The sequence below is a fragment of the Carassius carassius genome, chromosome 39 (assembly GCF_963082965.1).
Source record: "Carassius carassius chromosome 39, fCarCar2.1, whole genome shotgun sequence".
In the NCBI taxonomy this organism is placed as follows: domain Eukaryota; kingdom Metazoa; phylum Chordata; class Actinopteri; order Cypriniformes; family Cyprinidae; genus Carassius; species Carassius carassius.
The window spans coordinates 16,771,987-16,795,884 of record NC_081793.1 but is presented as its reverse complement, the minus strand read 5'-3'; the positions used below and the strand labels follow the sequence as shown (position 1 = coordinate 16,795,884).

The 23,898-nt window shown below is 43.1% G+C and overlaps 2 protein-coding genes across 20 annotated transcripts in view; both read right to left on the bottom strand.

Annotated features, from left to right (window-relative positions):
• The window catches only part of LOC132121496 (phosphatidylinositol-glycan biosynthesis class F protein-like), a 358,018-nt gene that overhangs the window by 211,232 nt on the left and 122,888 nt on the right, over positions 1–23,898 (bottom strand). The window lies entirely within an intron of this gene.
• Positions 8,667–23,898, bottom strand: part of nrxn1a (neurexin 1a) — a 182,741-nt gene continuing 167,509 nt past the window's right edge. For 18 of the 19 annotated variants that reach the window (XM_059530949.1, XM_059530936.1, XM_059530943.1 and 15 more), the window contains 2 exons: positions 19,471–19,552; positions 8,667–10,574 (listed from right to left, as the gene is read on the bottom strand). In XM_059530949.1, coding sequence (XP_059386932.1) covers positions 10,273–10,574; positions 19,471–19,552 — 384 coding nt within the window. In that variant the 3' untranslated portion in view covers positions 8,667–10,272. The remainder of the gene's footprint in view (positions 10,575–19,470; positions 19,553–23,898) is intronic. The other variant, XM_059530938.1, reaches the window with a different exon arrangement.

The following is a 23,898-nucleotide window of genomic DNA, read 5'->3' as shown; positions in this document are numbered from 1 at the left end:
CCCCTCAGGTTGTACCCAATTAACTAAAATCATGTTAAATTAGATCTAAGATCAACTGTGTATTTTGCTGAATTCCCATGCTAGATATTTGGCTCTTGTTCTAACAGCATGAGGTGATGAAACGCTGACTCACTAGTGGTACCAAAAGGAAATGCTAAATTGATGATTGTTTTCAAACAGATTTTTCAAAGTCTTAATGCCCTTTCAGCCCTGTCCTGTCTTCCATTGTTCTGAAAAAAAGGTTGTCCCATCACAAATACACTCAGACTCAGATCAGAGCCAAAGTATAGGGCTGAGGGTAGGATTAAAAGCTATAGAAGCAGAATGGAAGAATGTTATAATGCTTTAAAAATATAAAACAAGATAATGGCTAAACTGAGTGAAATACCCTTTGAAGCATTAACGGGGGCTGCAGTGACGTAGTGATGATGCTTGGCAGAGGGGGTGTTCAGAACAGTGTGTGTGAGCTGAAATGACATCATTTCAGCACAAAGATAGTGGTGTGATGAGAGTGAGAATCAGCAAGAGCTGGTCAAGAACATTTGCATTTGATTTCTATTCACAAAATTACAATTTCGACAATCTTTAAATAAAAATATTTATTCTCATTTTGATTTTTAAACTCTGTAAAAGTCTACTATCCTGTTGGCAAAGAATCATTTGCACAGCACAGATGCTGTTAGATAAGTACGTGTGTAAAGAGTTCTGAGATTTTCAGTGCTCTGGGAAGTTTGCCTGCTAACAGATCGGGAGGAATAAACATCAATCTGTTATATAAGTCCATCACTAGGTTTATTAAAAATGTATGTGTTCATTGCCTTTGCTTTAGCCCTTATAAGAAGGAGAACCTCACCAAGAAGCTTCTGCGTACGCTTAACCCTTCAGCCATTTTCAAACGCTCATTTTCATATATCATTATTTTTAGTGAGTGATAATCATAGCTAGTGTGGTTCTCTTACGAGAGCTCTCTCGTACTGCGTCTTAGCTAAGACGCTACGGGAAAAGTCTCTTTTCACGAAATACTGAAGCAAAAAATTATCCTTAATTTTGTATTTTTGTAAAGCGCATTTGCAGCAGTACACAGCCATAGGCGAGACGGCTCGTTCGCTCATTGGCTTGTTCTGCGGCAACTGCACAGCCTATCGAGCGCGGGCTGATGCAACATCAGACCAATAAGGGCGCTTCGCGCCCTTCTTGCCACTTCCCGCCGAAACGGGTGTGGCCCAACCTATAAAAGGAGCTCGAAAAGGCTGACTCACCTGATTTTTCATCTCTTCAGCGAAGCTCACGCATCGCTGGATCACGGAGGAAGCAAGCGCCGTCTGAGAAAGCACATCAGCAGGACGAGCCATTCTGAAGCTGCTGGCATCGCCGCCTTCCATTGCTGTTCCTGCTGCGCTATCCGGCGCCTATATCCTTTCAATCCTGTTATATACAAGCTGTTCTTTATGTGTGTGTGTGTGTTCGCCCTGCGACGCACACTCGTAAAAGAGCTCGCGTCTTTTTTAAGATGCCTTCCTGCGGCTCGTCAGAGCCCCACTCAGCGAGGGAGACCGGTACGTCATCTGTGTCTCCTGCCTGGGTGAAGATCATGCAGCGCTCGCTCGCTGACGGCGGATGCCCCCACTGCGAGCTGTTGCCATGGTGACTCTGAGGACTCGCCTGGCCTTTTTCTCTGAGCCTGCATTCTCCGCTGCGCTGAGGCGCCGTAAAAGCATCGCTTCCAGCGGATTCCGGAACCGTCTTCAGCTCAACCGAGCTCGCCGGTTCGCCCTGCTTCACCGGCCCCCCCTGCATCGCTTCCCGGTGGGCAGCGCCCGCTGTTTGCCGGCGCGTCGTCCGAGGAAGTCGATCTCAGGGCCGCGTCGGGGGAAGAGGACACGCGCTCTCTGCTAGCTTCGGGCAGTGAGGGCTGGGCGAGCTCCGAGGATCTCGCGCCTTCTGCTCAGAAGCCCAGCAGACGAGCTGACATCGAGAAGGAGCCGGGGCGAATGATCGTGTTGGCCGCGATGAGTCTCGGCCGCGAGTGGTTTGCACCAGCGCCCCCCCCTCTCGTTCCCGGCTGGATGGTATTTCCCTTTCGGATGAGCGTACTTCTCAAAGCCCGCCTCATTTCTTCCTGAGCTTCACGAAGAGGTGGCGAAGGCTTGGAACGCTCCATATTCAGCACGAACTCGTTCGTCTGTCTCACTAGCATTCTCCACACTGATGATGCTAAAAACAGGAACTACCACTCACTTCCGCCGGTGGAACAGGCGATAGCGACGCACCTTTGTCCGCCCTCTGCTGGACGGCGGCAAAAGCGGTGTTGCCATCTAAAGCCTCCTGTGTGACGTTGCGTCGGCGCTACTAACGATGGCTGCTTCATCGAAGCGCAGGTGTACGAGTTCCGCTGTGGCCGAGCTCTCACCCAAGCGCGCCGCTGTTTTCAGTTCCATGAATTGTGACTGTCTCAGCGTTTTCTGCAATGCGCAAGCCTGCACAGTTGCCCGCTTGCCTGCACACAAAAGCCGTTATCACAACAGCTTCAGCAACGCAGCTCGAGACCCCCGTTCTCGCTCTACTGGCCGTCGCCCCGCGCCGCGGGGACCGCGGCAGAGGATTACGGTGAGGCCGGGAGCCCCGAAGCCATCCTGGGAAAGCCATCTACGCATGCTGCATGACGCTGCGTCGGCACTACACACGATGGCTGCTTCATCGAAGCGCCGGTGTACGAGTTCCGCTGCGGCCGGGCTCTCACCTAAGCGCGCCGCTGTTTCAGTTTCCAGAGATTGTGACTGTTTCAGCGTTGTTTGCAATGCGCAAGCCTGTACGGTTGCCCGCTTGCCTGCACACGAAAACCGTTATCACGGCTACCCAGATATTTCCCGAAAAAGGTGTAATTTCTGGTGTCCCGGCCACGGCCGATGGTGCTATAAATGTAGTGACGATGCCCACTGCTCAGTGCCCATCTCCGCATATAAGCACAGCCCTTCACACAGGGCTCGCGCCTATAAAAGCGACTCAAGTCGATCACGCGCACTACATAGTAGACGTGCCCACTCCTCAGTGCCCACAATCACTATGTCACACGCGTCATGTGGTTTCTGTAAAAACGAAACCCGTGCACGTTCGTCCGGCCACGGCCGATGGTGCTATAAATGTAGTGACGATGCCCACTCCTCAGTGCCCATCTCCACATGTAAGCACAGCCCTGCACACAGGGCCTGCGCCCATAATGTCGACTCAAGTCGGTCGCGCACACTGCATAGTAAACGTGCCCACCCCTCAGTGCCCACTATTACTATGTCACACGCGTCATGTGGTTTCTGTAAAAACGAAACCTGTGCGTGCTCGTCCGGCCACGGCCGATGGTGCTATAAATGCAGTGACGATGCCCACTACCCAGTGCCCATCTCCACATATAAGCACAGCCCTGCACACAGGGCTAGCGCACATAAGATCGACACAGATCGGTCGAGCGCGCCGCATAGTAAACGTGCCCACTTCCCAGTGCCCACATACACTATGTCACATACGGCGCGGGGCTTCTGTAAAAACGAGGCCCGTGCACGTACATTCTGCACAGGCAGACAGCGAGTTTAAAGTGGTAAAAGTGCACACATGCAGCCCACGGTTACTCGCAGATATATCGAGTCCCACGGGACCCGCTCAGCCTCCCTCCAGTCGGTTAAGCGCCGGAACGGGGTCGAGGAAGAGCGATCTGCCCGCTGTGATCAACGCGCTCCCCGCCTCAGATGCGCAGCACACTCGAGCGCCGCCGTTGCCCAGTCAACAGAGCGCGTTTCGCATCCAGCCCTTAGCCATTCATGCAAATGCATGGTCAGTGCTTCCAGGGGTTTCGGATTGGGTGCTAGGCATTATAAAGAGAGGCTACACGCTACAGTTTTCTCGACGCCCACCGTGCTTTTCAGCGCGCGTCGAAACTACGGTCAAAACAGAAGTAGCACACATACTTCGGGCCGAAATATCAAAACTGTTGAGCAAAGGGGCTGTAGAGCCTGTGTCTCAAAGCGAGGGGGGGCTGTACAGCAGATACTTTCTGGTGCCCAAGAGATGTCTCCGGCCCATACTGGATCTAAGACAGCTGAACAGGCATTGATGAAACGCAGTTTCAAAATGCTCACGACCAGGAAGCTCCTCGCGCAGATTCGCAGAGGGGACTGGTTCATGTCAATAGATCTGAAGGACGCGTATTTTCAAATACAGATAGCGTCAAACCACAGGCGATATTTGAGATTCGCCTTCGAGGGCCAGGCATACCAGTTTGCAGTCCTGCCATTCGGCTTGTCCGTAGCTCCTCGTACGTTTACGAGGTGCATGGCTGCAGCGCTCGCTCCTCTTAGACTCAGAGGCACACGAGTGCTGAATTATTTGGACGACTGGCTGGTTCTGGCCCGATCATGAGCGGAGCTCATGGACCACAGAGCCGTTTTACTCGATCACCTCGAGAAGCTCGGCCTCAGTGTCAATTGGGTGAAGAGTTCACTGAACCCCAGTCAGACGATCCTGTTTCTGGGTATAGTTCTGAACTCGTGTTCCATGACGGCGCGGCTGTCACCACAGCGCGCGATGGGCATTCAGCGTGCAGCGAGTTCTTTCCGCTGTGGCGCGACTGTGTCGCTCAAACACTGTCAAAAGATGCTGGGTTTCATGGCCTCAGCATCTCCGGTTCTGCGGCTGGGCCTGCTCCGCATGCGCCCCCTGCAGTTCTGGCTGAAGGCTCGGGTGCCGCGCAGAGCGTGGGCGTCTGGCCGGCTGCATTTCAAGGTCGATCAGAGCTGTGTTGCGGCTCTAGCACCTTGGACAGCGAACGGCTGGTACCGATCAGGTGTAAGCCTGGGGGCTTCCCCGAGTGTGAAAATGGTGTCGACGGACGCCTCCACTTCGGGATGGGGAGCGCTGCTCGAAGGCAGACCGTCCTTTGGCCTATGGTCAGAATGGGAAAAGCTCCATCATATCAACTGCCTGGAAATGCTGGCAGTGGAGAACGCGCTGACGCGCTTTTGTCCCCATATCAAGGACCACCACGTCATAGTCCGTTCGGACAACATGTCCGTGGTGTCCTACATAAATCGCCAGGTCGGTCTCGGGTCCCGAAACCTGTGCAGGCTGACGGAACGCCTCCTGATTTGGGCTCAGCGCAACGTGTGCTCGCTGAGAGCAGTGCATGTGCCTGGACTGCAGAATCTGGGTCCAGACAGGCTGTCCAGAGGCAATGTTCCTACGGGCGAATGGTCTCTACACCCGCAAACAGTCCGGCTGTTGTGGCAGAGATTTGGCATGGCGGAGGTGGACCTCTTTGCGTCCCATGAAGACGCTCACTGCCCCGCGTTCTTTTCCAAGAACGAAAGCGCGCTGTCATGGAGATGGCCGTGCTGCCCGCTTTATGCGTTCCCTCCCGTCTCCCTCCTTCCGCAGGTGATAGAACGGGTGAGAGAAACGAGATGTTCAATACTGCTTGTAGCACCTCTTTGGAAGAACCAACCATGGTTCCCAGATTTGATGCAGTTAGCAGATGTCGCCCCGTGGCCGGTACCATTGAGGAGAGACCTCCTCTCGCAGGCCAGGGGCTCGATTTGGCACCCTCAACCGGAGTTGTGGTCCCTCTATGTATGGGCACTCAATGGTTACCCGCTGATCTCGCAGTGAGAGTGCTAAATACCATCACTCAGGCTAGAGCTCCGTCGACACGACGTCTGTATGCCTCGAAGTGGTCGGTGTTCTCCAGCTGGTGCACAGCTCGAGGTTATTCACCCCTTAGTTGTGAGGTGACGGAGGTCCTCTCCTTCCTTCAGGAGCTGTTGGATAAGGGCAGAGCCCCATCCACGCTCAAAGTTTATGTGGCTGCCATCGCGGCGTTTTCTGAAACGGCGTCCGGTCAGTCAATAGGAAGGAATGATTTAGTCATCCGGTTCCTCAGAGGAGCTAGGAGGCTGAATCCTCCCAGACCTCCGTCAGTCCCTATGTGGGACCTCGCGGCGGTTTTGGAGGCCTTGAAAGGTCCCCCTTTCAAGCCTATCCAATCGATTAGCCTTCAGCATCTGTCGTTCAAGACAGTATTCTTGTTGGCTCTCGCTTCTGTGAAGTGTGTGGGTGATTTGCACGCGCTCTCGGTGAGCCAGTCGTGGTTGGAGTTTGGGCTCCAGTCATACTCAAACCTAGGCACGGTTATGTGCCGAAATCCCTCAACACACCGTTTCGGGCTCAGGTTATTGCCCTGTCTGCCCTGCCGGTGTCAGGGGAGGATGGAGACTCGAGTCTTCTTTGCCCTGTCAGGGTTTTAAGAGCTTATGTGTCTCGCTCTGCTGCCTTTCGGCAGACGAAGCAGCTATTTGTCTCGTTCGGTGGGCGTTCCAAGGGAATGGCTGTTTCGAGACAGACTCTATCCAGATGGATAGTTGACGCCATAGCGTTAGCTTACGCTTCCAGGGGCCTTCAGTGCCCGTTGGGCGTCAGAGCACACTCCACAAGAGGCATCGCCTCGTCGTGGGCATGGTCTACTGGGATCTCCTTGCAGGATATATGTATGGCGGCAGGTTGGGCCTCGCCGTCTACATTTATCAGGTTCTATAACCTGGAGGTTCCCGCCTTGCAAGCAAGGCTGCTGTCGGTATAGGCGAATCAGGGCCCTGAGGGGAATTCTGAGTTCACGAGCGCTATGCGCTGCCGACTGTTATATGGGCAGTATTGCGTAAGACCCGCATTGCCACATTGGTCAGGCCTTGCCTCGGCTGTGTGACGTCATATTGCCGCATCTACGGATGCTGCTAGATATGGGACGGAGGGCTTTTTCCCTTTTCTGTCCTGGACTCTCTGCGAGTCCCTCAGGTGACTGTGCACTGTAAATCCTGGGCGTTGCTTCAGGTTTATTGGTGTGTGATCCCTGCGCGCACGGCGTTTTACACTGGGTTCCCGTAGCGTCTTAGCTAAGACGCAGTACGAGAGAGCTCTCGTAAGAGAACGTACTCGGTTACTAAACGTAACCTCGGTTCTCTCTAGAAGAGCGAACGAGTACTGCGTTCTCTGCCGTGCGCACGATTCACTCTGGTTCGCTTCGGCGATGAAATAAATCAGGTGAGTCAGCCTTTTCGAGCTCCTTTTATAGGTTGGGCCACACCCGTTTCGGCGGGAAGTGGCAAGAAGGGCGCGAAGCGCCCTTATTGGTCTAATGTTGCATCAGCCCGCGCTCGATAGGCTGTGCAGTTGCCGCAGAACAAGCCAATGAGCGAACGAGCCGTCTCGCCTATGGCTGTGTACTGCTGCAAATGCGCTTTACAAAAATACAAAATTAAGGATAATTTTTTGCTTCAGTATTTCGTGAAAAGAGACTTTTCCCGTAGCGTCTTAGCTAAGACGCAGTACTCGTTCGCTCTTCTAGAGAGAACCGAGGTTACGTTTAGTAACCGAGTACGTTTTCTGTAAATCGTCTCATAGTCACATTGTATATATATATATATATATATATATATATATATATATATATATATATATATATATATATATATATATAATATCTTGGTTTAATTGAATATTTTTTAGACCCAGGTAATGAGAGCCATTTATTAAACTAAGCCCACCACTGAAAATATTTTTTACATTCACAGAACAGTAACAAATGTCAAACTGCTTAAATGTTCATATGTCAGGTCGATTTTAGAGACCGAGAAAAATATCAAGTTGAGGACAAGAGAACAGGGTGTTAAATTCAAGGTGCTATGTCCTGAAATCAATCATACAGAACCTTCAAGGTGAAACCTCATGATGAATGATGCCAGTACTGAAAGAGATGGAGTCTTTTTATATATCTTAAAACCGCATGCAATTTTAAAAACCATATTTGAATCCCAAAACTACACATGATTAATAACACAAGTTCTTTTGATAACAAAAGATCATCTACAGTCCACATTTGTGACCCCCCCCAACCACCAACTTTGATTATGACAATTAAATAAAACCATCACAGAGGTTTTTTTCAAGGCCGGCTCTGACAGACCTCCAGTCCAGCTGCCCCTCCCTCCCACACTCCCTCCGCAAAGAATGTTGAAATGAGGCCTGATGAAAAGTCTATGGCGGGTGTGAATAATTCATGAATCATAAATTACAGCGCATGCCTCCCAGTAGGGGTAGTTATTTCACACCAGCTGTTCCGTGGCCTCCTCCTGTGCGGAAAATTAAAGAGAAGCAGTATCCTGAACCATCCGCCTCACTGTCCACCTCTGCCAGAGCTTTTATCATGACATCTTTTTCTTGGATAAAAAAAATTACAGAACTGTGTGTTTTCTTTGTTATGCCCGATCGATAGCTTCATTCAATATCTGTACACAGCTCAACACACCCCACAGGGCTCCCTGGGATTTTTTTTTTTTTTAACCATAAAGTAGCGTTTTTTTGTTTATTAACAGGATGTTATAGTGTAACAAAGTACTGTACTAAGTGAAACTAAAAAGAGCTGACGCTTCGAAAAAGTTTAATTTCTGATGTCACGTGTGTGGAGATTTAAAGATAAAGATTCATCAAAGTATTTTGTTGTTGAATTAACATAACATGGCTCTTAAAAAAATGCGTAAAAACAATGAAGAAATAAATAATTGAACACCACAACATTCTCTAAAGCCCTTTAATGTGTTTTATATATAAAGAACAAAGAACAGATGCTGTCATAGGTCTTAATATTTTATTTATTCATTAGATTTTTCAAAACTATTTTTTTTTCATAATAAATCTTCACTTTGAGTTCATCAAATAATTGTCACAATAAAAACAAAAGAAGGTATTATAGAAAAATTGTACACAAATAAAAAACACGCAAAAAACAAAAAGCAACATTTTATTCAGAATGTCATAGTTTATACCTCTTGTACATTCCACACAGTACAAGATAGCAGAGAGAAGAATGTTTGCAACACTTTTGAAGGTTTGTTTTTGTGTCTTTGTGCTTTTTAGCTATAATCCAATACTCAGTTTTGGGGGGGCTGAATTCATTTGTTACTTTTTGAAATTATGATATTGTCTCTCTGCAGACTCGGAGTCCTAAATACCATGCATAAATTGTTTGGTCACTAAGACAAGCAAGAGGATATTGCTTAAACAGTCCAAAATCTTGTTTTCCACATGTCTGTTTGCTTTCCAAAACCTATACTCATACTCGTCTTTTAATGTTGACACAACAGCAATTGCAAAGAAAAAATAAAAATAAATTAAAACAAACAAAGAAATAAACAAAAAGGAAGGAGTATGTCAAAAAAAAAAAAAGAACAGATGTTGGAGATGCACATAAAGGAGGGAAAATAAAAACTGTATAGCTAATGGCAGAAAAGGTTCTATCGCTATAGCAACACATTAACATTGAATTTTCTGTTTTTCATTTATTTTCACCTTGGTTTTTTCTTAAAAAAAAAAAAAAAGTTTGAAGAGCAGGTATACTGTAGTTGGCATCATCTATTTAACAGGCTATAAAACACCACTTCAGCCACAGTCCAGAGAGCACACAGATAGTCTTTGCACCGTATATAAACATGTAATAAGATACTTTACGTGCATGGAGATTTTCCTCAATCTATCCCGAATGGCCCCGGTATTCCTTGTCGTCATCTGTCATCATTTGACAAACATACAAACAGAAAGAAAATCCATCCATCCTTTACACTTGGATTGATATTTAAGGCCTCCACAATTCTCTATGACACCAAGGTTCTGTCCACCGAATGGAAATCAGTTCGGATCCTACAAGGAGCGGTCCTTTCTCATCCAAACCTGGAATACTGCCATCAGAAAAGGGAGTCAAATACTTTGGCTGATTTAAAAATCATAGGAAGCATCTCATTTTAAAGTCCTTCATTCCTTTTCCGTCTGTCCCATTGGTGAATGTCTGTTTGGATTGTTGCAGATGGTTTGTCTGGCTTTAGAACGAAAATATTCCGGCAACACATATACAGGCAACATAATATGAAATACACTTAATTCTAACCAATGGCCTTGTCTCTCAGTGATCCACAACTGTATTGACTACGTGGATTCTTCTTGAGCAGTTCTTTTCACACTTTTCAGCTTAGTAAAGTTCTGGTGTGCTTGGTTATAAATTATGTTTTCTTGTTGTTAGTAACAGTATATTGTGTCTTAGGTCAATCTAAGACAGTTTTGTCTTTTTCAAATTTTTTTTTTTCACAATTGTTATACACAGGTGGATCTCCCCTCCCCTTTTGTGTGTGAGTTCAGAGCACAAGATCTATGGTTGGGTTGTAAGGGGCGGGGAGAAAGTCTGTGAGATCAGACGTAGTACTCCTTGTCCTTGTTCTTTTTATCTTTTTTATTTTTGGGCACGCCAATAGGCTTTTCTTTGACGGCGGCTCCGTTGGGCTGTGTGGCAGAATTACTAATGTAGTTACGGCTCTCATCCACGTGGTACGAGCCTTCATCACGATTTCGGTATTTGTACATGGCGTAAAGCAAGATTAGGATGCAAAGGGCGGCTGCCGCGACAATGCCTACGACCATGCCCGTGGTGCTGCTGGACTCCCGAATCACTTCTGGGCTGGGGTAACCCTTGGCCTCAGGCAGTGGAGGTCGAGCTGTGGACACAAAGGAAAGGAAAAGAGAGAGAAACCCTTCATTACAATCACAGGGTTCATTTAACATTAACTATTATTACAGAGCTTCCTAGAACACTTGATTCTGATTGGTACTTGGGGCTTTCAGTTGGCAGTTCACTTTTTTAGCTATTTCCCAATATGCACCATCATTCATGGCAATGCTAAATATTAGTCAGGTCAATTGGGTAACCAAAAACACTGCTTAACTCGATCTTCCAGTCAGGGATCATTTCATTGACGAATAATTTGTCATAAATTTCGCATTTTTGAATGTCAAAAACTATGACGAAAATCTATTGACATTTTCATCAAGGAAAAAAAAAACGGACAAAAATGTTAAACAGGGACAATTTATGGGAAGTAATCCAGCCCGAATGAATCTCCTGCATGGTTAAGGGGTTAGACGCTAACATTTGAACTGTAACAGCCTATTGATCTATCCGGTGGGACATACAGTAAGCTAAAAGTAAAAAAAGTCAATATCTGGGAGAAAGAGAAGAGCAGACACATGGATAAATTTGAAAAGCATGATGACGCCAATCAAAACTCAATTCGGTCAGGTTTTCTAAATGCACACACCTGAGTCACGCACACAGAAAAGCAACTCTCACACAACGAGTACTGAATTTGGCTCTCTTTCACGTCGCATTAACAGAAAAATTGTGTCGAATTGTATGTTTTGATGAGTATTCATGTAAATACACTCGGTTACGTCTTAAGTGAACAGTTGGGAGAATACAGGATGTGTAAACAAATAAAAAAGAATATCGAATGTGTATCAGTATAAAGCACCTGTGCATTCAGTTTTAAAGGGAAAGCAGCCTAATTTAGTTGCTGTTGTCTGTCATTAATGTTACTCAAGCAACAAAACAAAGAGAGAAAATCACTCATTGCTCTTGACTGAATTACTTTAGTAACCCTAATAAGGATTCATTTAAATTTATTTATATAAATTGTTCATGTGTGTGACAGCAGTTAAATCTGTGTCTGTTTCATGATGCAACCTTAACATCAAACCTATATAATTTGTCAAAAGACTAAAACTAAATCAAAATCTGCTGTTAAAATAAACACTGCTTCCAGTGGAACGACAGACTTCTCCAACCATGCTCCTAGGAGCTATGGACCCTATTGGCCCCGTGTTTGATTGGGGTAGGAAATAAAATCTCCCACTGGTTCCCAACCCTATTCCTGGAGTAACCCAACAATATACATTTTGGACGTCTCTCTTTGACACATCCATTTCAGGTCTTGATGTCTCTACTAACACAATGTTAGTAGAGATTCAGGTGAGTCTAATTTGGGAAACATACAAAATATGCTTAGTTGGGGATACTCCAGGGATCAGGGTTGGGAACCTTGTACATCACAATACTAAAGAATTGATTCATTGCTACTTCTGTTTTATTGCAATAATAGGACTATAATATTGTTGGGGTGCTTATCTTGTTGCTAAGCCATTTGTTTTGTAAACTAACGCGTTTTAAGACAACACTCAGGTAAAATAATAACTTCAACACACATCAATATTTCATGTCAACATATTTGCATATTCATATGGTTAGAAGCCATTTAATTAACTCCACGTTGGGGTCGTCTATCACCCTGTCAAGATTTAATTTGCAATAATGACCAGCTGATTGCCCCTTTCTTAAAAACCTTTAAGTTATTGTTCTTACTTCTTTCACACAGTAACAATATTATTCTATAGCCCAGTTCTGAGCGGACTAAAAATACTAAGAGGAATGAAGCTAGAAAAAACTTGAAAGTAACCCAAAAATCAATATTTCTTTTCCAAATTGATTTCTCTCCTGATGAGATTAGATATCCCACTGAGAATTGGCTTCTTACACAGAATAAGGCACACAACATATTTCATAGAATTCTAAGCAGTGATAAAGGCATTGCATTTATAACAAATAAAAAAATATATACAAATATACTTTATTTTAATGAAAATTATAATAATAATAACTCAGATATTGTCATAGTCATGTGTTTATTAGTCATGTTGAATCATTAAAAGCAGTTAAATCTGCTGTTTATCCAGCTACCACTATAGGCATTTCCTGGGTTTCTTCTTCGGGGCGTATTTGGAGTTTCAGTGCTTCACTGAAAGATACGCATGACAATCGCAGCTTCTGTCGAATCGTGATTTTGATTCAATTTCGATAAATCGTGCAGCCCCACTTGTTATATATATATTTACTATTAGCCAACACCGAATGGAAAACTTGTAGTGTAAGCTTGTGCTAACACACTTTACTTAGCAAATGGTTACAAAACACATCTGGTTAACACAGAGCGATCAGAATGGATATGTTGCAGATTTCCCATGAGTCGTGACCATTGAGTAAATCTCACTTCCTGGCTATTTATCCCTGGCACAGAGAGTAGTATGGTAGGTAGAATAGTGTGGTATAGTTTCTTCTGATTTATGTCTGTTGGAGAGGGTACAGTAACTGAGAGACAGTGCGGCTGCAGGCTGTGCGCAAATGCTCGACAAAACAACACCTGTGACAAAGCCGTTTACAGCTTAGGCCCGATCCTCTGCAACCCGCAGGTGCAGGAAATGAGAAGATGACAAAGTACAGCAGGGAATTATGGATGGCGACCTCTGCTCTGTTTTTAGAAATGTTGTGTGGAAGGAGGACACTTTGGGGATCTGTTACATCATTTATCTGAGACCTTCTGAGCTTTGGCCAACATGTTTCTTCTGTTTTCTGTGCTTATTATCAAGAACATTGCCTGATTTGTTAGCATGTTTTTCTATTATGTCATGGACATGCTTTCATTGCCCCATGTATAATATGACTGCTGCATGGGCCACTAGCGGTTGTAACTAAGCCATCTGAAGGAACCCAGATTGGGTTAACCTTTGTGCTTCATTTTTCATGTCGAAAGTGGTTTGCGCAGTCGACTGAGTAACCAGGATGTGCCCGCTGCGTGGAGAAATGAGAAACGCAGTATGTGCTACGCTAGCATGCTCTCTGGCCTTTTCTGAATTTATACCTCAACAAAATTCACCAGGTCTTTTTAACCTGCACACAAGCAATGACATACAATAGCGATTATGGGTAAAATAAAAAATAAAATAAAATAGGCTTTAGCATATGTTTTATGTAACTGTCAAAATAAAATATGTGAGCTGAAATTATACAGAAGCACAAAGAAATTTGATGACAGGCACAAGTTTAAGTTTGTTTAATATAATGACCTATTTAAAAACTCATCAAAGCAATGAGCTCCCTCTGTGCCAAAAAGAAAATTAAAAAAACTATATTTACAGCACAAAAACAGGGTAAAGGATTTAATTTGGTTAAATGAGATATTAAAGTCTGTTTAAAGAGGAAAAGGCAGATTATACAAACATATATTTCAGTGCACACTGTGAATACTTTGATAAATGAGCACACAAGCAACAACTCAGCTCAGGTAACAGCGAGTCCTAACTGGCAACAAAACGATAAAAGCTTTTTCGAGTTAATCTGAGCTCCTGTTTAAACTAGCTGCAACAAGCGGTGAATGCCGCTACATTTTCTATTTCTGCACAGCAGCTTCGGATTTTTAAACATCAAACATAGATGAGCCTAGTAAAGGTTGTTTTTGGAAGCTGAGAAACATCGGATATGACAAATCGCTGTTGGACAGTGTTTTCTCTACTTCCTGTTGGCCTTCTGTAGCAAATTGTAGCTCCGTGTAGCTGTTTTTATTTAATTTTTTTCTCTAGAATCTTTATCTTACTATCACTCTCTGTTTTTTAAAGTGGTAAAATATAACTTAATTCACACCATATTTCTGATATTATCGATCAATCTTATCAGATTAACTTTGATCGTTCACTTTTATTTTATATCCGTGAGTGCAGTACACCTGCAAAGCGTTAGCACTCGTTAGCTTGTCATTAGCGTTTTCATTCGAACCTATCGCTGTTTTCTTTTCTCCTCTCCCTCGCTCCAGTTTTTCACAAGTTCATCAAACAACCGCAGTAAGAATTTTCATCAAGCACGGTGAGTAATGGCTTCTCCTATCATTGTTTCTTGCACCTCTTGCCACATGTACAGTTTATCTATCTCTGTCGCTGATGAGGGATTCACATGTGATAAATGCAGGGAAATAGTTAGGCTGACAGAGAAGATTTCAGAATTAGAGACACACATCCAAACTTTAATTGAGGACAGTAAGAATGTTAGGGCTCTAGATATGGCTTTGGATGCGTCTAGCTCAGGGATTCCTGTACATTGTTCGGTTCCGGAAACAGAGCCCCAGCAGCAGGGCAACTGGGTGACGGTGAGGCAGCGTAGTCGTGGGTCAAAACACCGCTCTTCTGTTCCGATCAAAACATTAAACAGGTTTTCCCCACTCAGTGATGCACCCACTGAGAAACCTGATGAAAGTGCTCTAGTTATTGGTGATTCTATTGTATGGAACGTGAATATAGAGACACCAGCCACCATAGTCAAATGTTTACCAGGAGCCAGAGCGCCTGACATCTTGGCAAATTTAAAAGTGCTGGCTAATGCTAAACGTAAATACAGTAAGATTGTTATTCATGCCGGCGCTAATGATGTTCGACTTCGCCAGTCGGAGATCACTAAAAATAACATTAAAGAGGTGTGTGAACTTGCAAGCACGATGTCAGACACTGTAATATGCTCTGGTCCCCTCCCTGCTTACCGTGGTGATGAGATGCATAGCAGATTGTCATCACTCAATGGCTGGATGTCTAAGTGGTGCCCACAGAATAACATAGGTTTCATAGACAATTGGACGAGCTTTTGGGGCAGACCTGACCTGTTTAAAAGAGATGGTCTTCATCCCTCCTGGGGTGGCGCCACTCTTCTCTCTAGAAATATGGCAAATAGTCTTAGTGTTTATACTTGACTAACTGGGGCCCAGGTCAGGAAGCAGACAGACTGGCTAAACCGACCGTCTGCTAGCTGCCTCCCGTCACAGAGGTCAGTTAATTCTCAGCACATAGAGACTCTTTCACCTAGATATCACACTATAGAGACTGTGTCTGTTCCCCGAACTAGAAAATACAAAAAACGTCCAAATCAAGTTAAGATTAACAATTTAATTGAGGTTCAACAAATAAAAAACAGAAGCAATATGGATAAACAAATGATAAAGCTTGGCTTATTGAATATCAGATCCCTTTCTACGAAAACACTTTTTGTAAATAATATGATCACTGATCATAATATAGATGTACTCTGTTTGACAGAAACCTGGCTAAAACCTGATGATTACATTATTTTAAATGAGTCCACCCCCCAAGATTACTGTTATAAACATTAGCCACGTCTAAAAGGCAAAGGTGGAGGTGTTGCTTCAATTTATAACAACGATTTCAGGATTTCTCAGAGGGCAGGCTTCAAGTATAACTCGTTTGAAGTAATGGTACTTCATATAACATTATCCAAAGAAACAAATGTTAATGATAAATCCCCTGTTATGTTTGTACTGGCTACTGTATACAGGCCACCAGGGCACCATACAGACTTTATTAAAGAGTTTGGTGATTTTACATCCGAGTTAGTTCTGGCTGCAGATAAAGTTTTAATAGTTGGTGATTTTAATATCCATGTTGATAATGAAAACGATGCATTGTGATCAGCATTTATAGACATTCTGAACTCTATTGGTGTTAGACAACACGTTTCAGGACCTACTCATTGTCGAAATCATACTCTAAATTTAGATTTGGCGGGAAAGTAACATATCCTACAGAAAAGCATTAAAAACTGCTAGATCCGATTACTTTTCTTCTCTTTTAGAAGAAAACAAACATAACCCCAGGTATTTATTCAATACAGTGGCTAAATTAACGAAAAATAAAGCCTCAACAAGTGTTGACATTTCCCAACACCACAGCAGTAATGACTTTATGAACTACTTTACTTCTAAAATCGATACTATTAGAGATAAAATTGCAACCATTCAGCCGTCAGCTACAGTATCACATCAGACAGTGCACTATAGACCCCCTGAGGAACAGTTCCACTCATTCTCTACTATAGGAGAGGAAGAATTGTATAAACTTGTTAAATCATCTAAACCAACAACATGTATGTTAGACCCTATACCATCTAAGCTCCTGAAAGAGGTGCTTCCAGAAGTCATAGATCCTCTTCTGACTATTATTAATTCCTCATTGTCATTAGGACATGTCCCCAAAACCTTCAAACTGGCTGTTATTAAGCCTCTCATCAAAAAAACACAACTTGACCCCAAAGAACTAGTTAATTATAGACCAATCTCGAATCTCCCTTTTCTGTCCAAGATACTAGAAAAGGTGGTATCCACACAATTATATTCCTTCTTAGAGAAAAATGGTATATGTGAGGATTTCCAGTCAGGATTTAGACCGTATCATAGTACTGAGACTGCTCTTCTTAGAGTTACAAATGATCTGCTCTTATCATCTGATCGTGGGTGTATCTCTCTATTAGTTTTATTGGATCTTAGTGCTGCGTTTGACACAATTGACCACAACATTCTTTTGCATAGACTTGAATACTTTGTTGGCATCAGTGGAAGTGCATTAGCATGGTTTAAATCGTACTTATATGACCGACATCAGTTCGTAGCAGTGAATGAAGATGTATCCTATCGATCACAAGTGCAGTATGGAGTACCTCAAGGCTCAGTACTAGGGCCGCTACTCTTCACGCTTTATATGTTACCCTTGGGAGATATCATCAAGAAACATGGTGTTAGCTTTCACTGTTATGCTGATGATACTCAGCTCTATATTTCTTCGCAGCCCGGTGAAACACACCAATTTGAAAAACTAATGGATTGCATAGTCGATATAAAAAACTGGATGACGAGTAATTTCTTACTGCTAAATTCTGAAAAAACAGAGGTGTTAATTATAGGACCTAAAAACTCTGCTTGTAATAACCTAGAACACTGTCTAAGAATGGATGGTTGCTCTGTCAATTCTTCGTCATCAGTTAGGAACCTAGGTGTGCTACTTGATCGCAATCTTTCCTTAGGAAGCCACATTTCTAGCATTTGTAAAACTGCATTTTTCCATCTCAAAAATATATCTAAATTACGGCCTATGCTCTCAATGTCAAATGCAGAAATGTTAATCCATGCATTTATGACCTCAAGGTTAGATTATTGTAATGCTTTATTGGGTGGTTGTTCTGCACGCTTAGTAAACAAACTACAGCTAGTCCAAAATGCAGCAGCAAGAGTTCTTACTAGAACCAGGAAGTATGACCATATTAGCCCGGTCCTGTCAACACTGCACTGGCTCCCTATCAAGCATCGCATAGATTTTAAAATATTGCTTATTACTTATAAAGCCCTGAATGGTTTAGCACCTCAGTATTTGAATGAGCTCCTTTTACATTATAATCCTCTACGTCCGCTACGTTCTCAAAACTCAGGCAATTTGATAATACCTAGAATATCAAAATCAACTGCAGGCGGCAGATCCTTTTCCTATTTGGCGCCCAAACTCTGGAATAACCTACCTAACATTGTTCGGGAGGCAGACACACTCTTGCAGTTTAAATCTAGATTAAAGACCCATCTCTTTAACCTGGCATACACATAACATACTAATATGCTTTTATTATCCAAATCCGTTAAAGGATTTTTAGGCTGCATTAATTAGGTAAACCGGAACCGGAAACACTTCCCATAACAACCTATGTACTTGCTATTGAAGAATGATTAGAAGAATGGCATCTACGCTAATATTTGTCTGTTTCTCTCTTGTTCCGAGGTCACCGTGGCCACCAGATCCAGTCTGTGTCCAGATCAGAGGGTCACTGTAGTCACCCGGATCCAGTACGTATCCAGACCAGATGGTGGATCAGCACCTAGAAAGGACCTCTACATCCCTGAAAGACAGCGGAGACCAGGACAACTAGAGCCCCAGATACAGATCCCCTGTAAAGACCTTGTCTCAGAGGAGCACCAGGACAAGACTACAGGAAACAGATGATTCTTCTGCACAATCTGACTTTGCTGCAGCCTGGAATTGAACTACTGGTTTCGTCTGGTCAGAGGAGAACTGGCCCCCCAACTGAGCCTGGTTTCTCCCAAGGTTTTTTTCTCCATTCTGTCACCGATGGAGTTTCGGTTCCTTGCCGCTGTCGCCTCTGGCTTGCTTAGTTGGGGTCACTTCATCTACAGTGATATCGTTGACTTGATTGCAAATAAATGCACAGACACTATTTAACTGAACAGAGATGACATAACTGAATCCAATGATGAACTGCCTTTAACTATCATTTTTGCATTATTGACACTGTTTTCCTAATGAATGTTGTTCAGTTGCTTTGACGCAATGTATTTTGTTTAAAGCGCTATATAAATAAAGGTGACAAATCCCTCAAGATCCAAAAGGAACACCACAAAATGGATGGCGCCTCACTGAAGTGCTGAAAATACAACAAGTGTTCTAGGTTTTTACGCTCTTCACTTCGCTCTCGCTGTTATGATTGGCTGTTGTGTTGCGTTGAATTTTCGCATTCAGTGTGAACAGGAAAATTACTTCTTGCTGGAATTTCATTGCACATGACACAATGGACACATTATTTCTCGGACTGTTTTTATTTTTCCGCTGTACAATGTATCCACTTGGCTGAATTTGTGAGAAATGCTGCCATTTGGCATTTTAACACCACTTTTGTAATGATTTGTAAAATGTCAAATGTAAGGATTGATTCACCCCCAAATTATTGTAAGCAGACACTACACAGAAAATGGATTTGCGTTATTTTACTTGTACTGTAGTCAAATAATCTTTCATGGAGTGGTTTCAAACAGAATGATGGAAAAATGGTGAACAATTTTGAAACAAAAGAATACATATGGACGGTAATAATATAAAAGAAAGATGACTGACCTAACCCACCTGAACTTGGGTCGCAAGGGTCAATGTCCTCATCGTCGCTGGGACATTCTGCCGACGCTACCAGAAGATCATCCTGTACCAGAGAGACATAGAAGAGACGAAGGGTTAGTCAAAACACCTAGTGGCATTATTACAGTTTTATAGGGCTGCTGTGTCATCTAAGGCCTCATGCTGTGAAAGAGAGAGAGAGGAGCGAAAAAGGAAATGTCCTCTCTACTTCCACTCTGACATCTCTCACAAGTCCTCTTTGCTTTGACTCACAGGCGTGATCAAAGTTATCCTAACCATCAAAGGTCACAACATTTCTGCAAAAACTACTGTTTCTGTGCTCATATCTCCTTATTGTACAGTCTGGAGAGACTTCCAAATCAAGGCAGTCGGAAATATTGTTTAAAGCAGCACAAACACATTCTCGCACATACACAAAGATTTCACAAATCCCTTGACAAATGCAATTTTGCCAGCAGTTTACTTAATAAAGACAGTCACGCAGGAACATGTGGTGTGAGGAGTATCAAATTCCCTCACATCATTCCTTCCCGCTGGAAAACAATCTCATCAAACATGTCTTTTAATCTGAAATAAAACCATAGGAAGCAAATCTAAAGACAAGCCCTATCAATGAAAACACACGGTGCTGAGTCGCGCACAACACCAAATACTGAAGGAAATCTTGCCTCTGCTCCAGTGATGGTTCCGAAGGGAAAGAAAGCCATGTTGAGATTTCACGGTTTGAATTCCAAAGATGGTATCCGACTGAGGTTTAATAGCTCAGAACGTCTCTCTGTGCAGGAATTCTCCATCAACTATGCAAAAAGGCAGCGAGTTCGACGTTGCTCTCAGTGCTACGGCAGAAAATTCCATCTGACGACGTCGCTCTGGTGGCATCCATTTAGTGCCAGTCTTCACACTTCTCTCTCTCTTTCTGCAATTAGCCAGAGTGTGTATACATTCGCCAGCTGGCCAAACGTGTACAGGCATGTGTGTTTGTCCCAATAGAAATGCAGGACTGGCTGAGTGTGTGCGCGCAGGGAGGAAAGACATTGATTTGTCTCTCTGAGCTCACACAGTCTGCCCACAAGGCTGCGGGGCAATGCCCACGCCAATCAGGACCTTTCACCATCATCACAGCCACGAGGACCACATGAAACAACACGGAAAGAGAAAGAGAAAGAGACGAAAGGGAGAGGAAAATGGGAGTGGGAGGGCACCCTGCACAGTTGTTTTAAACTGGTTGCTATAATCACATGGTTGCCATTTTCCTTGCAGTGATATCTGTTCACTCCCAGCTCTCAAACACCCTGCAAGTAGGTCAGTGCGGGTGAATAATTTAGATCCCTGACGTTACAGTGCTGGTTTATGTGCTGCTGCTGCTGCTGCTGGAAGGCTGGGAGACATGGAGGTAATGTGTTGCAGCAGGAGTGCACAACAGAGCCCTCGCTAAAGGCCAGCAGCAGCATGTGTCTGCCTGACTTTAGAGAGAGAAAGAATAATAAAATATAGGTCCTGGGAACCACAGGCCGATGGGTGAAGTCATCCATACCGCTCTGTCTCTCATTCTGTGAACTGACATGTAATGCATAAAAGACCTCAATTACCATAGACACTGAATTAAGTAGTCAACTGAAATGTTTCTGATAAAAGAGATGGGGTAAGTTACACAGTCTTAATAATGCATAGGCTTAAGCATGACAGACAACTTAGACACAGTGTTCCCTCTCTTGAGATGACCACAGACAGAAAGGAGGGAGTTCTAGAATGGTGAAGGAGGAGTGGGATGAGGACATCCTAACATGTAAGTAGAGCTTGGCAACATATATTGAATTTTAACAACATATACTGCTGTTCAAAAGTTTGGGGTTGGAAATATTATTAAAAAATATTTTTGAAAGGAATCTGTTACTCTAACCCAGGCTGCATTAATTTGATAAAAAAATACTGTAAAATAGTATTATTGTGAAATATTACTACAATTTATAACTGTTTTCTATTTTCATATATTTTAAAATTTAATTTATTCCTTAACTTTTTTTTTAGTTTTCTGATGAATAAACAAAAAAATATATATTTGTAACTTTAGTAACATTATACATATCTTTACTGTCACTTCTAGTCAATTTAGTGCATCTTTGCTGAATAAAAGTATTCATTTCTTTTCTGACCCCAAACTTCAAAGACATTGTAATTATGTTTCCTAAATAACACGTCATTAGACGAGTTTAGAGATCCTTCCTTGAATTATTTTGTTCCAGTAAAAACTATCCTTTTCAACTATAATTCAGAACCTGGAATTCACATATTTGTGTGCTCACTCAAAAATTTTCAAGGACATACTCAAATGGCATTTTGAATGCATTAAAATACATGTTATAGAAAACATGCCTTGACTATCTTAAGTAGATTTTTTTTTCATGTTTTGAATTTGTAGATCTTACATTGAAGCGTTTTTAATCTATTTGGTCACAGTTAACTCTTTGGTTGCAATAATGTTATGAAACAGCACATATAAACAGTAATTGAAACCAAATAGATTAAAATATTTTTATGTATTTATATTTAAAATAGGATCAAAATGGAAAAACTTGTATACCGCCAAGCCCTAATTGTATAGAGCAGACAGGGATCTTCTAAATAACTACATGACATTGTAACTGGAGGCTTTACATGAACATGCTCCACCCAAACCTTTGTTAGGATCTGCATTTGAATTCCTCTCACACAGCTGATTGCCTGAAACCATCCTTCTCTTTCACTCTTTCCACTTTTGGAAACACTGCCCCACAGCAAAGTGTCAAAACTCGAATCTAAGTCCTCAGATGTGGTGTTACACAAGCACTTGAGCGTTAGGCTGTTTTCTGCAGAAATGTCACGTATGACTAAGACCGAGCCTTCAGCATCCATCTGCCTGAGATCGCCATTCTCCATCCACTGCCCACTCAACAGCTGTGCTGAGGCGGGTGAGAGGGACAGAAGCGGCCTACATTATGACTGTCCATTTTCCTCCTGCTGAATAACTACAGTGCGACATGTAAGAGACTGTGTGTGCTATCAGAGCATAATTTATGCACACACACAGACACCACGTGCACAGTAGCACACTCCGTTTTGCTTGATCTTAATTACTGCACTGCCAACAGGCACAATAAGAGATGTGACACAGAGCCAAAATGGGCGGCAGAGCAGAGGGAGAGAGAGAAGATGGAACTCGGTTCACCTGTGAACGCTGAGGGAACCAGCTGTGCCCTAATGAGAAAGGAGTTACCTCAACACACATGCACACGCAAAACACTCACTTTTCAAGCTCCACCTCCATTCAGCCCATTCCAATTACCTCTTAGTTGCAAGACTCAACTAAAAAGTAAGACCTGACACAGACTAAACGCAGGACCTGACTGAGCCAACTGTACATGCCCTGGATAAGACAGGAACAGGAAGTGGGTGGATCTGACCCACTGAACTCTCCAACCCTAAACTAGGGTGGCCATATGTGCCATTCATATGGGACATGTCCCGGCCAGGATTTTAATATTTCCTAAAACATCCAGAGCAGTTTGACAAATAAAATGCATGTATTGTACATAATCGACCAATCGTGGGGCTGCGTGTGAGAAGGTGAGATCTAGAGGGAATGATCAAAACGATGCAAATATGCGCACGTGTTTGTTCATTCAATTGATTTGAAGCATTGCTGCGCACAAATTATGGGATTTAAATCCTGCCATGATTTAAAACTGAAAAAAAGGTCTGAAAGGTTGAAACTAAGTGTTCGAAAACTCAAAATCTTACAAAAAAAAGTTTTGCAAGATCGAAAAATAAGATTTGCAAGCTTGCAAAATGTAAAAAAAAATAAAAATATCTCTGCAAACATTATGTTGTTTTTGAGATTTCCTTCTTCAGAACTGCAACATTTTTAATGTTGGGCAAAGAATTTTTTTTTTTGTTTCAAATTTGTCAGTGTTCTCCCACTGTATTAAATTGTTTTCCAGGTTTGAAACCTTGTAAATGGTGATCTGAAAACTGGTGTGCGAATGTGTGAAAAAAAGTTTTGAAACTCTGAAAACAGAGCTTTGCAGGCTTGCAAAGTGGTAAAAAAAATTAAATATTTTCAAACAATTTAGTTTTTGAGTTTTCCTTTTTCGGAAGTGCAACATTCTTTTTAATGGAGTTATGCAATCATTTTTTCAGAGTTTCGAATTTGGAATTTGTCACTGTTCTCCCAATGTATAATTTGTTTTCAAGATTTGAAACCTTGTAAATAGTGATCTGAAAACTGGGGTGCGAATAGGTGAAAAAAAGTTTTAAAAACTGAAAACTGAGGTTCGAAAGGGCGAAACTTATTACATTGCATTACATTTGCAGACAATTTTTTCAGAGCTGAGTTTACAACACCCACTTTGCGGAGATACGCCCACTCAGTTG